Genomic DNA, 12,962 nt, shown 5'->3' with positions numbered 1-12,962 from the left:
GCTCTAGGGTGGGTGTGGACTCGTCAGCCTGGAAGGGCCTGTTATTATGCTGTTTCTCTAAATAAATATACAACAAATAAAATAGCAACAGGAGGATTACCTTTTACGCCCCCCGTTGTAGAGCCTGGTCGTGAAGCCCTCTTCCGTTGCCCATTGTCAGAAGATTCCTGAAGAGATGAAGCCTCCTCGCTCTCCTTTTCACTTTTTGAGTTTTTTCTGGTAGGGCTTTTCGATTTCTCTAGAGTATTTTTTGCTTCACTATCGGGGAAAAAGAGAGAAATGAGAAAATGCTTAAAACAGACTGGAAATTTGTACAAAAAGCAAAACAATTTATAGGTGCGATTTTTGTTTCAGTCATAACAGTGGAGGTCCACAAGACATACGAGCAGAATTTGGCCATTTGATCCATTTTCCCTCTCAGCCCCAATCTCTTTCCTTCTCCTCGTATCACTTCATGCCCTGACAAATCAAGAATCTATCAACCTCTGCCTTAAGAATGTCTTTCTATTTTGGAGCTATGTCCTCTGGTCTTGGACTCTCCCACCATACAAAACATCCTATCCACATCCACTCTGTCAAGGCCTTTCACCATTCAATAGGTTTCAATGAGGTCATCCCTCATTCTTCTGAATGCTAGTGAATACATACCCAGAGCCATCAAACACTCTTCATGACAGTCGTTCAATCCTGGAATCATTTCCTTTGAACCTTTCCAATTTCAGCACATCATTTCTCAGGGGCCCAAAACTGCTCATAATACTCGAAGTGAGGCCTCACCAGTGCCTTATAAAGCCTCAACATTACATCCTTGCTTTTATATTCTAGTCCTCTCAAAATGAATGTTAACTTTGCATTTCCCTTCCTCACCACTAACTCAACCTGCAAATTAACCTTCAGGGAATCCTGCACAAGCACTTTGCACCTCAGTTTTTTTGAACTTTCTCTCCCTTTAGAAAAAAGTCTACTACCAAACTGCATGACCATATACTTCCTGATACCGTATTCCATTTGCCACCTCTTTGTGCATTTGTCTAATCTGTGCACGTCCTTCCATCTATCTTATATTGTCTAAACTTTGCAACAAAAGCCGTCAATTCCATCATCTGAATCATTGACATATAATGTAAAAAGAATCAGTCCCAACGCAGATCCCTGTGGAACACTACTAGTCAGTGGCAGCCAACCATCCACTTCTAGAATCTAACCTTTCCCACCCTTGTCTTAAAAGCAATGAGCTCTGATTTTCATGTAAACAAGACCTCAACTATTGGTAATAAATGGTTGGGTGACTTTTAGGACAATGGCCGTAAATAGACTTTGCCACTGAATAGTCAGAATTTGCATTTCAATCAACAGCAGACAATTGTGCCTCTTGACCACAACACTCCATGGTAAAAGAATCGCTTAAACTGAGGTCAAATAGTTCAGCACAAGACAATAAATCAATCTCTGTTCAGTTGCCCATGGGAATCTCTCCATTCTCTTAACTTGATGGTGAAGAAATCTGAATTAACCATCCAATTGGTGACAATGACTTGAGATGCAGGCGTGTCCAAAACTGACTCTATGTTGATATAAATGAAAAGAATTTTGAGACAGGCAGAGTATGCCTCATTGTAAGATAGAACTGAAGTGTTTGTATTACCTACAGATCACTACTTTTACAAAATCCCTGTTTTGCCAAAAATTTACATTGCTTTTTCTCCCAAAAAAGTCACAAAAAAGCAACTTTAAACTATTATACCAAAAGATAACATTAAATGTAAGAATTCAGAGCTGTTCAATGTAGCATTAGAGCCTGCATTTTAGAAAGGCTCCAAAACTCAATTAGGTCACCAGTAGTGGGCTGAGAAGTTGAACAATTGTTTTGTACAGAAGATTTTTTTAAAAATCTATGGAGCTATGGGTGGTAATGAACAGCCTGCTGCTACTTTGTAAATGTTTATTTACTTATTGTGATACAGCACAGAATAGGCCTTTCTGACCCACTGGGCCATGCCGCTCACCAATGCTCCAATTTAATCCTAGCCTAATCACAGGACAATTTACAAAGACCAATTAACCTACCAACCAGAATGTCTTTGGATTGTGGGAAGAAACCGGAGCACCCCGAGGAAACCCACGCGATCATGGCGAGAACGCAAACTCACTATATGCAGTGGTGGAAACTGAACTGGGGTTTGCCTGTATCGTAAAGCGTTGTGTTAACCAACTCACTACAGTGTCACCCAACTTCAAACAACAAAATATTAAAATTGATTGGAGTGTAGAGGAATTACATAATTGATTAACCATATAACAATTACAGTATGGAAACAGGCCATCTCGGCCCTTCTAGTCCGTGCCGAACGCTTACTCTCACCAAGTCCCACTGACCTGCACTCAGCCCATAACCCTCCATTCCTTTCCTGTCTATATACCTATCCAATTTTACTTTAAATGACAAGCTAAATGCACACAGGCATTTTCCACTGAGGTTGGGTGAGACCAGAACTAGAGGTCACAGGTTAAAAGTGAAATGCAAAATGTTTAAGGGGAAAGAAAACGAGGGGGAATTTCAAGGGTGGTGAGAACATGGAATGAGCTGTCAGTGTAACTGGTGGACAGAGGTTTGATTTCAATATCTGGGAGAAATTTGGATATGTACATGGATGGGAGGGGTAGGGAGGGCTATGGTCTGGGTGCAGATCAATAGGTCTAAGCAGATAAACAGTTTGGCATGGACTAGTTGGGCTGAAGAGCCTGCTTCTGTGCTGTAGTGTTCTATGACTATAGGAATGTATTCATGCCTAATATACTTGGAAATTTTAGAAACATAGCCTTCTGCACTGGAAATTTTCTACAGTTCAACTAAAAACATAGAAACATAGAAAACCTACAGCACAATACAGGCCCTTACCTGAGAAATTACCCATAGCCCTCTATTTTTCTGAGCTCCAAATACCTGTCCAGGAGTCTCTTAAAAGACCCCATTGTATCTGCCTCCACCACCATCGCTGCCAGCCCATTACACGCACTCGCCACTCTCCGCGTAAAAAACCTTAAGCACCTTAAAACTGTGCCCTCTCGTGCAAGCCATTTCAGCCCTAGGAAAAAGCCTCTGACTACCCAAATGATCAATGCCTCTCATCATCTTATACACCACTATCCTCCCTCGCTCCAAGGAAAAAAGGCCGAGTTCACTCATACTATTCTCATAAGGTATACTCCCCAATCCAGGCAACATCCTTGTAAATCTCCTCTGCGCCCTTTCTATGGTTTCCACATCCTTCCTATAGTGAGGTGACCAGAACTGAGCACAATACTCCAAGTGGGGTCTGACCAGGGTCTTATATAGCTGCAACATTACCTCTCAGCTCCCAAACTCAATCCCACGAATGATGAAGGCCATTGCACCATATGCTTTTCTAACCACAATCTTTAATCAAAGGTTAAAGGTTTAATCAAAGGTTGTGAATCAATATTTAAATCTCTGAATTTCATTATATTAATAATTGTATATATACACCTACCTCTGAGACACTTCATTTGCAACATTCAAGTCTTCTCCTGCACATACAAAACAAAATCTGCTTAATGGATTGTTATTTTGACAGCAAAATGCTTGCTTGAAAAATCCTTTACAGCTGTTAAGCATCAATCCACTTTTTATAAAGAAAGACTGCAACAAAATGGGGAAGACGAACAAGAAACACAAAAGCTCACAAGGAAAAGGCTGTAAAACTCATTGAGTCTTACCCACTTTTCAATGACATGGCTGACCATGGAAGCTAAATCATGGTACAGGAACACAAGACATTCTGCATATGCTGGAAATCCAAAGTAACACAGAGTCAGCAGGTCAGGCAGTATCTACTGAAAGGAATACAAAGTCGATGTTTCAGGCCAAGACCCTCCATCAGGACTGGAAAGGAAGGGGGAAGAAGCTGCCTTATCTACTGAGGTCCTCCAGCATTTTGTGCGTGCTACCACGGTACAGGAGTTCACAGCCAACTTAAATGGCATCTGTGTTATCCTTACAATTCACCAAGTGGGTTGTTTGTTGAACATACCACCAAGGATCTCAAACAATTATTGTTTCCATACCAGCTTTAGAATCCCTCTGATGCTTCAGCTCAGAGCAGCTAACTCATTACAGACCAGGGATCAAACATAAACCCTTAATGGCTCAGAATGGATGGACATCAGGGAAGTTCTCATGAATGTTTTTGATGCAAATAGACATAGCTCTGTTAAACTGTGCTATTAACACAGTCCAAACTCATATGCATCATTATACTAGCGATCAGTTGTAAAGGAGTGTTACTACTTGGAGGATGAAATGTTTCTTTCCAGTTATTTGGAGATTAATGTTTTGAATGCACCATCTTACCATTTTTCACTGTGGTCCCTTGTTGCACTGAATTGGGGGATATTTGCTCTGGAACAACTTGGGGTGCTAAAAACAAAAGAAAATATTCTTAAATAATAAACAGCTCAGTGGACATTCATCTTGGATTATATTAAGTATGAGCCAAGATAATAAATGCTATTTTTAGATGCAGTTTTTCAATCCCTGGATTCAGAAGCACTTTTGAAATGGTGCCCCTCCTCCTTCCCTTTCTCCCATGGTCCACTCTCCTCTCCTAACGGATTCCTCCTCCTTCAGCCCTTTAACTTTCCCACCTATCACTTCCCAGCTTCTTACTTAACCCTCCTTCCTGCAACCACCTACATTCCCCCTCACCTGGTCTCACCCATCACTGGCCAGCTTTTACTCCTTCTGCTCCCTCCATCTAATTCTGGATTCCGCCCCTTCCTTTCCAGTTTCAGTACGTCAACTGCTTACTCCTTTCCATAGATGCTGCCTGACCTACGGAGCTTCTCCAGCATGTTGTCTGTGTTCAAACATCGCTCATAATGACGATTAATAGCAGGAACATAAACAATTAAACAAATTCCCCTTCACACACTATGTATAATGTCAAGTTTTGCCCCTATTCCTCCCACTTTCAATTTATTAGCTAACCATGCGTTGATGGGGTGTGTACAACGTTAGCATTAAATGACCACCCCTAACTACCCCAAAGATAGGAAACAGTTTAAAAAAATCAAACGCATTAGTGGATTTGGTATCATATTATGGGCAGACTAAGAAGATAGTCTTCCTGTGGATTCTGGTGATAATCCAGCAGTTTCACATTTACCATTCATGAAACAAAACTTTTTTTTTTGTACTAGTATTTGGTATCTAAAGAAAATAAAGCTGGATTCAATTTCAATTCTCAGGATCAATGGCACAAAATTTCCACTGTTAGATGAGAAACTTGGCTTCTACATCAAGATATATACCACTTATAACAATTTGGCCAATTTTAACCAATATGCTTCCTCTCTTTCCCAGTTCAAACCAAGGGTTGAAGGACAAATATCAACTTTGGTTTAGCATGTCTTCTGGAAGTTCTGGATTTCAGCCATAAAGATCGGCATTAGATTTACACAGTGAAGTTTCAAAGGGGCTCAAAGCTTGCAACGTGCTTGAGGATGTGAAATTTGCAGGTTGCTTGCGTAGAGTCCTTCACCTTATAGGTGGTGATCATCATCACTAAGCTCAACCTATCAATTGCTGCAGCAGGCGGATGATGTCCAACTGGAGGACTGAGGTTTGCTCTATCGCCATAAAGCAACCACCAAATCCAAATATCCAAGCCAATGAAGGGAGAAGTCTCAAATGAATCTGATCTTATAAAATGACACATCTGGTGGGAAGTCTGATTTTAAAAGCTCTATTGCAGGTTTTGTTAGACAAGGCAGAGAAATATTAGAACATGCTCACACAAAACAGCACCTGCACGGAAAAGGTGTTGTAAACTCCTCTCCATACAGGTTACCAGCACCAGCAATCGAAAGGTCAGTGTTCAGTCCCCAGTCCCCATCTGACAGTAAGAAGCTTGTATGTTCTCCCCATGACCACTCATGTTTCTTTCCACATTGCAAAGACATACGGGTTAGGGATAGTTAGTTGTGAGCATGCTATGTTGGTGCTGGAAGCATGGTAACACTTGTGGGGTATCCCCAGCACATTCTCGGACTGTGTTGGTCATTGAGGCAAATGACATATTTCACTGTATGTTTTGATGCACTTGACAAAAAGTTAATCTTTCTCTTCAACACAAGTGATACCTGCAAAAGTCCAGCAGATTGATTCTCCAATGCATACCACATCAAAACTACATGATACGGAAACTGTACTGCGGTGGTCAACAGGTAGTCAAAACTGCCCAATGCATCAGTGGCATCAGCCTACCCACCACCAAGGACATATATACAGAAAGCTTTTGGAAAAGGACCAGTTACATCATAAAGGACCCCACCCACTCTGCTCAACTACTGTTGCCCCACTCCCATCAGAGAGGCTGCTACATAGTATCCACGCTAGGACCACCACACTCAAAAAGTTACTTTCCCAAGCAGTAGGGCTGATCAACACCTCCACCCACTAACCCACCATTACTTTATCATTTCCTGTCAGCTACCTTATGTATAGACACTCATGTGCCTAGTGTCACTTTATGGACATAAAATCAACGTATAGAAGCTAATCTCATATATTTATATTTATTTTTTTATTATTGTGTTGTTTATCTTATCGTGTTTTTTTCTGTGCTGCAATGGATCTAGAGTAATGATTACCTCATTTTCCTTTACACTTGTGTACTGGAAATGACATTAAACAACCTTGAATCAAAAGTACATCTCACTGCTAGACCAACAGTTAACTGAAGCAAGCCTTCAGATTCTTTACTCTGTGCAAACTGTCTGCCAGAGTGAGGACATTAATCTCACCAGATTTACAGGATCCAGGCCATTACTGGCATCAGAACAAAGAGGTCTTCATAGATTACCATGATTCAGAAAAGAGTATCTTGAGGTCATGCAAGTGTGAACGGGTTACAGAAAATTCAACGGGGAAAGAGACCAACGCGATTGTTCTGAGAGACAGCGTTGTTTCAATAAGCTGATTGGCCTCAACCGATATCATAACAACAGAACTGTAGTATGGGAGGGACAGACTGCAAGTAAGCCTTAATCAAACAAAGCCTAATGCTAATTCACCTTGGGAAAATTTAAATTTTTTTCTGTTTCCGTCATTGTTAGCTTTATTTGTCACACGTACATCAAGACACAGTGAAATGTGTTGTTTACAGTCACAGTCCAAGGATGTGCTGGGGGCAGCAAACGGGTGTCGCCATACTTCTGGTCCCAACAGAGCATGCTGAAGAAACTCATGTACAAACTCCTTATAGACAGTGGCGGAAACTGAACCCCAATCTTCCAATCACTGATACCGTAAAGCATTTTGCTAGCTGCCACGGTACCATGCCACCTCAGAAGTATAACATTTCCCAAACTTATTTTTTGGCAGGTACATGGAATGGTCAGGCACAGAGGTGTGTGGAGAAAGAGGGGAGAATGTATGTGAAAGGAGGAACAAAAAAGAAATGCACTATTATATTGCAATATTCATAAACCCAAGAGGAGTCACAGTAGTTATGCTTAAAACCTGAATGAATATCTTCAGATATGGACACATTTAACTCAAAAAAGTGGTAAAACTAGCTAAAATTCAGTATTAAATTGCCAATTTTATCCCATAGCATGGTGGTAATGCAAGCCACATCCTGGGAAGCTTTACTGTTATGAACTACAAGACGACACATCCTTGTCATTGGATTTGGAGGGTTGTGTGCCTCAGTCACCTGGAGAGCATATTGGCTGGAGTCAGCTTTGTGCTTTGGCTCTTGGTAAGGTAACCCATGCTAGACAGGTCAAAGGTTAGAGGCCAGACCAAGAGAGGTCCACTGATCCTCCAGGTTTGGGGGTTCAGCTCAGGGCTAACAACCCTGATTGGGGGAAAAATGTTAAGGAAACAGCAATGAAGAACCCTTCATATCTGTGCGTGGCTGTATGGACAGAGATGGAGGATCTTCATTGCTGACCTAAAAGTCAGTGGCGTAACGGGTAGTAAGTAATTACTGTTATGAGTAAATTATGTTACTGATGAGCTTCCATTTTTATTTGAAATTTTAATCCCATTGGGACTCAGTTTGTGGTATTCCCAACTAAAGTAGCAACAAGGAATTTCATACAGTGTACACATAAAAGACCATTAAAACCATAATTACTTACTGGTGGCTGGCAGTCCTGTGTCCGAATGTTCCAAAGCTTCTTTTCTTTGCTCAACTACCGAAAGAGAAGTGCATAAAAATAGATGAGATGTCAGTGTTTTGTATGTTTATCAAAATTATGTTTACAGCAAGGAATGCAAATTGGGTTATTAATTAAAATTGAATTCCAATGGGAAATTTTGCATGTACATTTAGCAATATCCTACCATTAGCACAAAATGGTCAACATACTATTAGCTTAAAAATAACAAGTAGATGCAGTACACTTATCACTGATCTAAACTAGTTCAACACAAAAATTTAAGAATTTCCAATTCAAGTAAAATAGAGGTTGCAAGTAAACTAGAATTTCGTCTTCAATAGCAATGGGGAAAAGATAAATGACCTCTGCCTATTCTGTGGACAATTATTTGACTGCAATAGTTGATTTAACAACTAATTATTGTGCAGAAACCAGAGAAGACCAACTACTAATGAGATGTGATGCTCATATATCAAGGCTTTTGATAAGAAATGAAAGGAGGAGATTGTTTCCATTGACAGGAGTCAGAGATTGGAGGAGCCAGTGTAGTGTTGCCAAAAGAACCAAATGACACATACAAAATGCTGGAGGAACTCAGCAGGTCAGGCAGCATCTATGAAAATGAATAAAGTATCAACTTTTTGGACTGAGACCCTTTATCAGGGCTGGAAAGGAAGGGGGAAGAAGCCAGAATAAGGTGGGGGCACAAGCTAGAAGGTGATAGGTGAAGGGGAAGGTGGATGAAATGAAAAGGTAGGAGCTGATAGGCAGATGAGATAAAGGGCTGAAGAAGCAGGAATCTGTCAGGAGACAAGAGTGGACGTGATAAGTTTTTTTTGCAGTATGATATAATCTGGAGTGCTTTATCTGAACGTGGCAAAAAATTATTTAACAGCAACTTTCAAAACAAAATTGGTCACGTGCTTAAGCAGGAAAAAGAAAATTAGAATTATGGGAAGCAGAAGAGGAATTGTCTCCTTTTATGATGCAAGACTACATATTCTTTTAAGAGACAGCAGATGCTGCAATATAGAGCAAAGAAAAATGCTGGAGGAACTCAGCCAGTAGAGTAACATCTGTGGAGAGGGTAAAGGAGTGATTTAGGTTTTGGAATGAAACCCTGCAACAGGACAGTGGCAACAGAAAATTGTTGCTGTAAACAGAAAAGAAGGGTGACACAGGGGCTATTAGGTGGACCAAGGTCAGCAGGATGACTGACAGAGCCAATTTTATTTTCTCTGGGTGGTGGTCGGGGGGAGGGGAGGGGAAAGGAAAGGAGGGTAAACTTGGAGATAGAGATATGGCAGGTGATGAGCAAAAACAAAGGCTACAAGTGCTGGAATCTGTAAGAAATTGTTAACTGGAACAATTGAGGAAGAGATGTGGTGGGAAGTCTGTGGATGTGAGTAATTGTTCCTCCAGTCTGCCTTAACCTGTCTTGTCATACACACATGCACGGGCAACTCAGGTCAGACAGCATCACTGGAAAGGAATAAAGAGTTGACATTTCAGGTCTCAACCCAAAATAGTTGACTGTTTATTTCTTTCTATAGGTGCTGCCTGACCTGCTGAGTTCCTCCAACATTTCCTGTGTTACTCTGGACTGATTTCCAGTATTTGCAGAAACCAGCGTTTAACCAGTCTGTCCTGTTTCCCACTCTCTACTCACTCCTGCCCCGGTTTCAAATGACCTTCCTTTTATCCTTTAATAGCCCCATTGATCAGTTTTCTCACATCATATTGCAGCATTTATAAGCTTTATGTTCATAAGACCATTATGATTTAGGAGCAGAATCAAATGTGCTCCACCATTCCACAGATTCACCTTCTAGCTGAAGAATTTGAACCTCATCTCAGTTTTGTAGAATGTACCTTAATTCTGGGATGCGCCTCAGATCCTAGACCCTCAATGGAAACCTCTGCTCCCCTGGGATCTCTGCTATCAACCTCTAGCAGCTGCCCACCCCAACCTTCACTCTCTCTCATCTGGCTCCTTTGTCCATCACCTTTCCACTGTCAGTCACAGAGCACCACAGCACAGAAACAGGTCCTTTGATTCATCTAGGCCATGCCTAACTATTCATCCTGTCAGCACTTGCTCCCTCCCTCCCCTTCTTTTAATACTGGCCATCTTTCCTCTCTGTTCAGTCTTGATGCAGGGTCTTGAAATCTTTTATATAGAAATACAGTGCAGAACAGATCCTCCTGGTCCAACAAGCCATGCTGTCAAGCAACCCACTATTTAACCCTGGCCTAATCACAGGACAATTTATAATGCCAATTAGCCTACTAACTGGTACATCTCTGGACTCTGGAAGGAAACTAGCCCAGAGGAAACTCATGCGGTCACAGGGAGAACGTACCAGAATTGAACTCCAAACTCCAGAACACCGAGCTGTCATAGTAACACGCTAACCATGATGATACCGTGGTGCCCCAATTCGTTCACCCATCCTCACCCATGTAGAAGCTGCTTGACCACCTGAGCTCCTCCAGCAACGTATTTTTTTGCTTCACATTCTTTTTAGTCAGGACACTTATATGTTTGAAAGCCAAATAATGTTCCAAGATATGGGAAACAAAAATAAAATCCAACAGGAAGAACATGCTTTGCTTCAGCAAATTATTCACTCTAAGGAAAGAAGTCACCATTAAGTATAGGTCCTGTCACTTAGCTCCCACTCTTCAGCTGCCTCAATTAAGAGATCAGACATTTAAAATTACCAGTAGTCAATGTTCCAGACACTACCATCGCTGCCTCTTGTTTTACACTCTTACAAAATAGCAATTTAGTATTATCTACTTTCAGTTCAGATTCAGCAACCAAAATATTTTGCTTTTAAGCAACTTTTGCCTTGATTTGTCTATAAAACTGGATGAGGAGGGGGGAAAAGATTGGATATACAATATGCTTTTAAAATTCAGGGTAGTATCACTGCACAGTGAAATTTTGATTTATCTGATATTCAACACAACAGAATTGTAATTATAGATTCTCTAGATGTTGCAAACTTCCTATGAATTGCGATTTTGTACTCAAGCCTACCCTCAAGTTCTTTAATACGTATCCTTAGCTGTCGAGTGTTATGGCTATGCTAGGAAGATGGTTAATTCTTATCATTTGCATGAACCCTTTTGTCAACTCAGCTCTCTATTGCAATAAGCCACCTGCAGCTTTATCAGGAAATGTCAGAGGTTCAAGACAGATGGCGAACACCTGATAGGATAGAACTGGAAAGAAAAGCTGCATCATCACTGCATGTTAAAGGGTTTTGTGTTGGGCATGTGGTATTATTGTCACATATACTCAGTGGCCACTTTATTAGTTATTTCCTGTACCCAATAACATGGCCATTGAGGGTATGTTTGTGGTCTCCTGCTGTTGTAGCTCATCCACTTCAAGGTTCGATGTGCTGTGCAGTTTGAGATGTCCTTCTGCACACCACTGTTGTAACACCTGGTTATTTGAGTTACTGTCGCCTTCCTGCCGGCTTGAACCAGTCTGGTCATTCTCCTCTGACCTCCCTCATTAACAAGGCATTTTCACCCACTGAACTGCCATTCACTGGATGTTTTGTGCTTTTCATATCTTTTTCTGTAAACCCTAGAGACAACTGCATGTGAAGATCCAAGGAAATCAGCAGTTTCTGAGAAAGTCAAACCACCCAGTCTGACACCAACAATCATTCCACGGTCAAAGTCATTTAGATCACATTTCTTCCCCATTCTGATGTTTGGTCTGAAAAACAACTGAACCTCTTGACCATGTCTGCATGCTTTTATGCATTGAGTTCCTGCCACATGATTGGCTGATTAGATATTTGCATTAACGTGCAGCAGTACAGGTGTACTTCATAAAGTGGCCACCTCGAGTATGAATTACTTTACAATACAGTGACATAATATATGGCTAGGCCTTTGCAAATTTGAAGATACAATTTGTTTTTCAGCAATCCTTTTACATTGTAAGTAACCAATACATCAACTTTAGTATAACATGCGGCTAGGGAAGATAAATTTAAAAACTGACAAGCATTTCTCTCATAGCAGAATGTTTCCTATGACTAGAGGTGTGTTTCACATTTATTGCATCTTGCAGAGGCATTTTAAATAATCATATCCTCCAACTGAGACATCTTTTGACACCCAGAGAGAAGCAATGCCACAGTGAACTAGGCCAAAAGAAAGTTAAAATTAGACTGAAAACTGCAACAATTCAAGCCGAATTAATATCTGATGATTTTCCCTCAGGGAAGAAAAGATAAAGAGGAGGGCAATTGAAGATATCAGAAATGGCAGCCAGAAGTGGAGAAATAGAACAGAATTAAGGTAAAAATAAATACAAAGTAGAATTTCTTTGCCCAGGAAGTTGACAGTATGGAACTATTACATTTAATATTTTAGAGAAACAGTGTATACATTGAGGTGCAGATAATTAGGTATATCAAGAGCAGGTCATATTGATGGAGGCAGATGTGGCATGATGGAGAAAAGTCTTATGCAGCTCAAAAAAACCATCTACCTCTGGACCACACTTCTATGCTGTATCTCGTACACAATTCTGACTATGAACAATACTCCTAAATCAGAGCAACACTGGTTGGTGCTGGAGCTAATGTTACCACATATCAGTGCATATAAGACAAGTGCTGAAAATAAGCATTTGGTCATAATAAGGCACCATTGATATTTAAGTCCTCCTGTTCCAATGGAAATAACATTACTTTCTTTTCATTATTATCAGTAGTCATTTAAATGCTCTTTCTATAATA

General features: G+C 40.7%; 1 protein-coding gene across 5 annotated transcripts in view; it reads right to left on the bottom strand.

Moving 5' to 3' along the window:
- The window catches only part of ncoa6 (nuclear receptor coactivator 6), a 79,048-nt gene that overhangs the window by 22,423 nt on the left and 43,663 nt on the right, over window positions 1–12,962 (bottom strand). For 3 of the 5 annotated variants that reach the window (XM_073062058.1, XM_073062062.1, XM_073062059.1), the window contains 4 exons: window positions 8,170–8,223; window positions 4,373–4,438; window positions 3,513–3,549; window positions 101–258 (listed from right to left, as the gene is read on the bottom strand). In XM_073062058.1, the coding sequence (XP_072918159.1) occupies window positions 101–258; window positions 3,513–3,549; window positions 4,373–4,438; window positions 8,170–8,223 (315 nt within the window). The remainder of the gene's footprint in view (window positions 1–100; window positions 259–3,512; window positions 3,550–4,372; window positions 4,439–8,169; window positions 8,224–12,962) is intronic. The other 2 variants (XM_073062061.1, XM_073062063.1) reach the window with 1 other exon arrangement.

This window comes from Hemitrygon akajei, chromosome 11 (assembly GCF_048418815.1).
Source record: "Hemitrygon akajei chromosome 11, sHemAka1.3, whole genome shotgun sequence".
Taxonomy (NCBI): domain Eukaryota; kingdom Metazoa; phylum Chordata; class Chondrichthyes; order Myliobatiformes; family Dasyatidae; genus Hemitrygon; species Hemitrygon akajei.
This window is presented reverse-complemented; position numbering and strand designations above follow the sequence as displayed.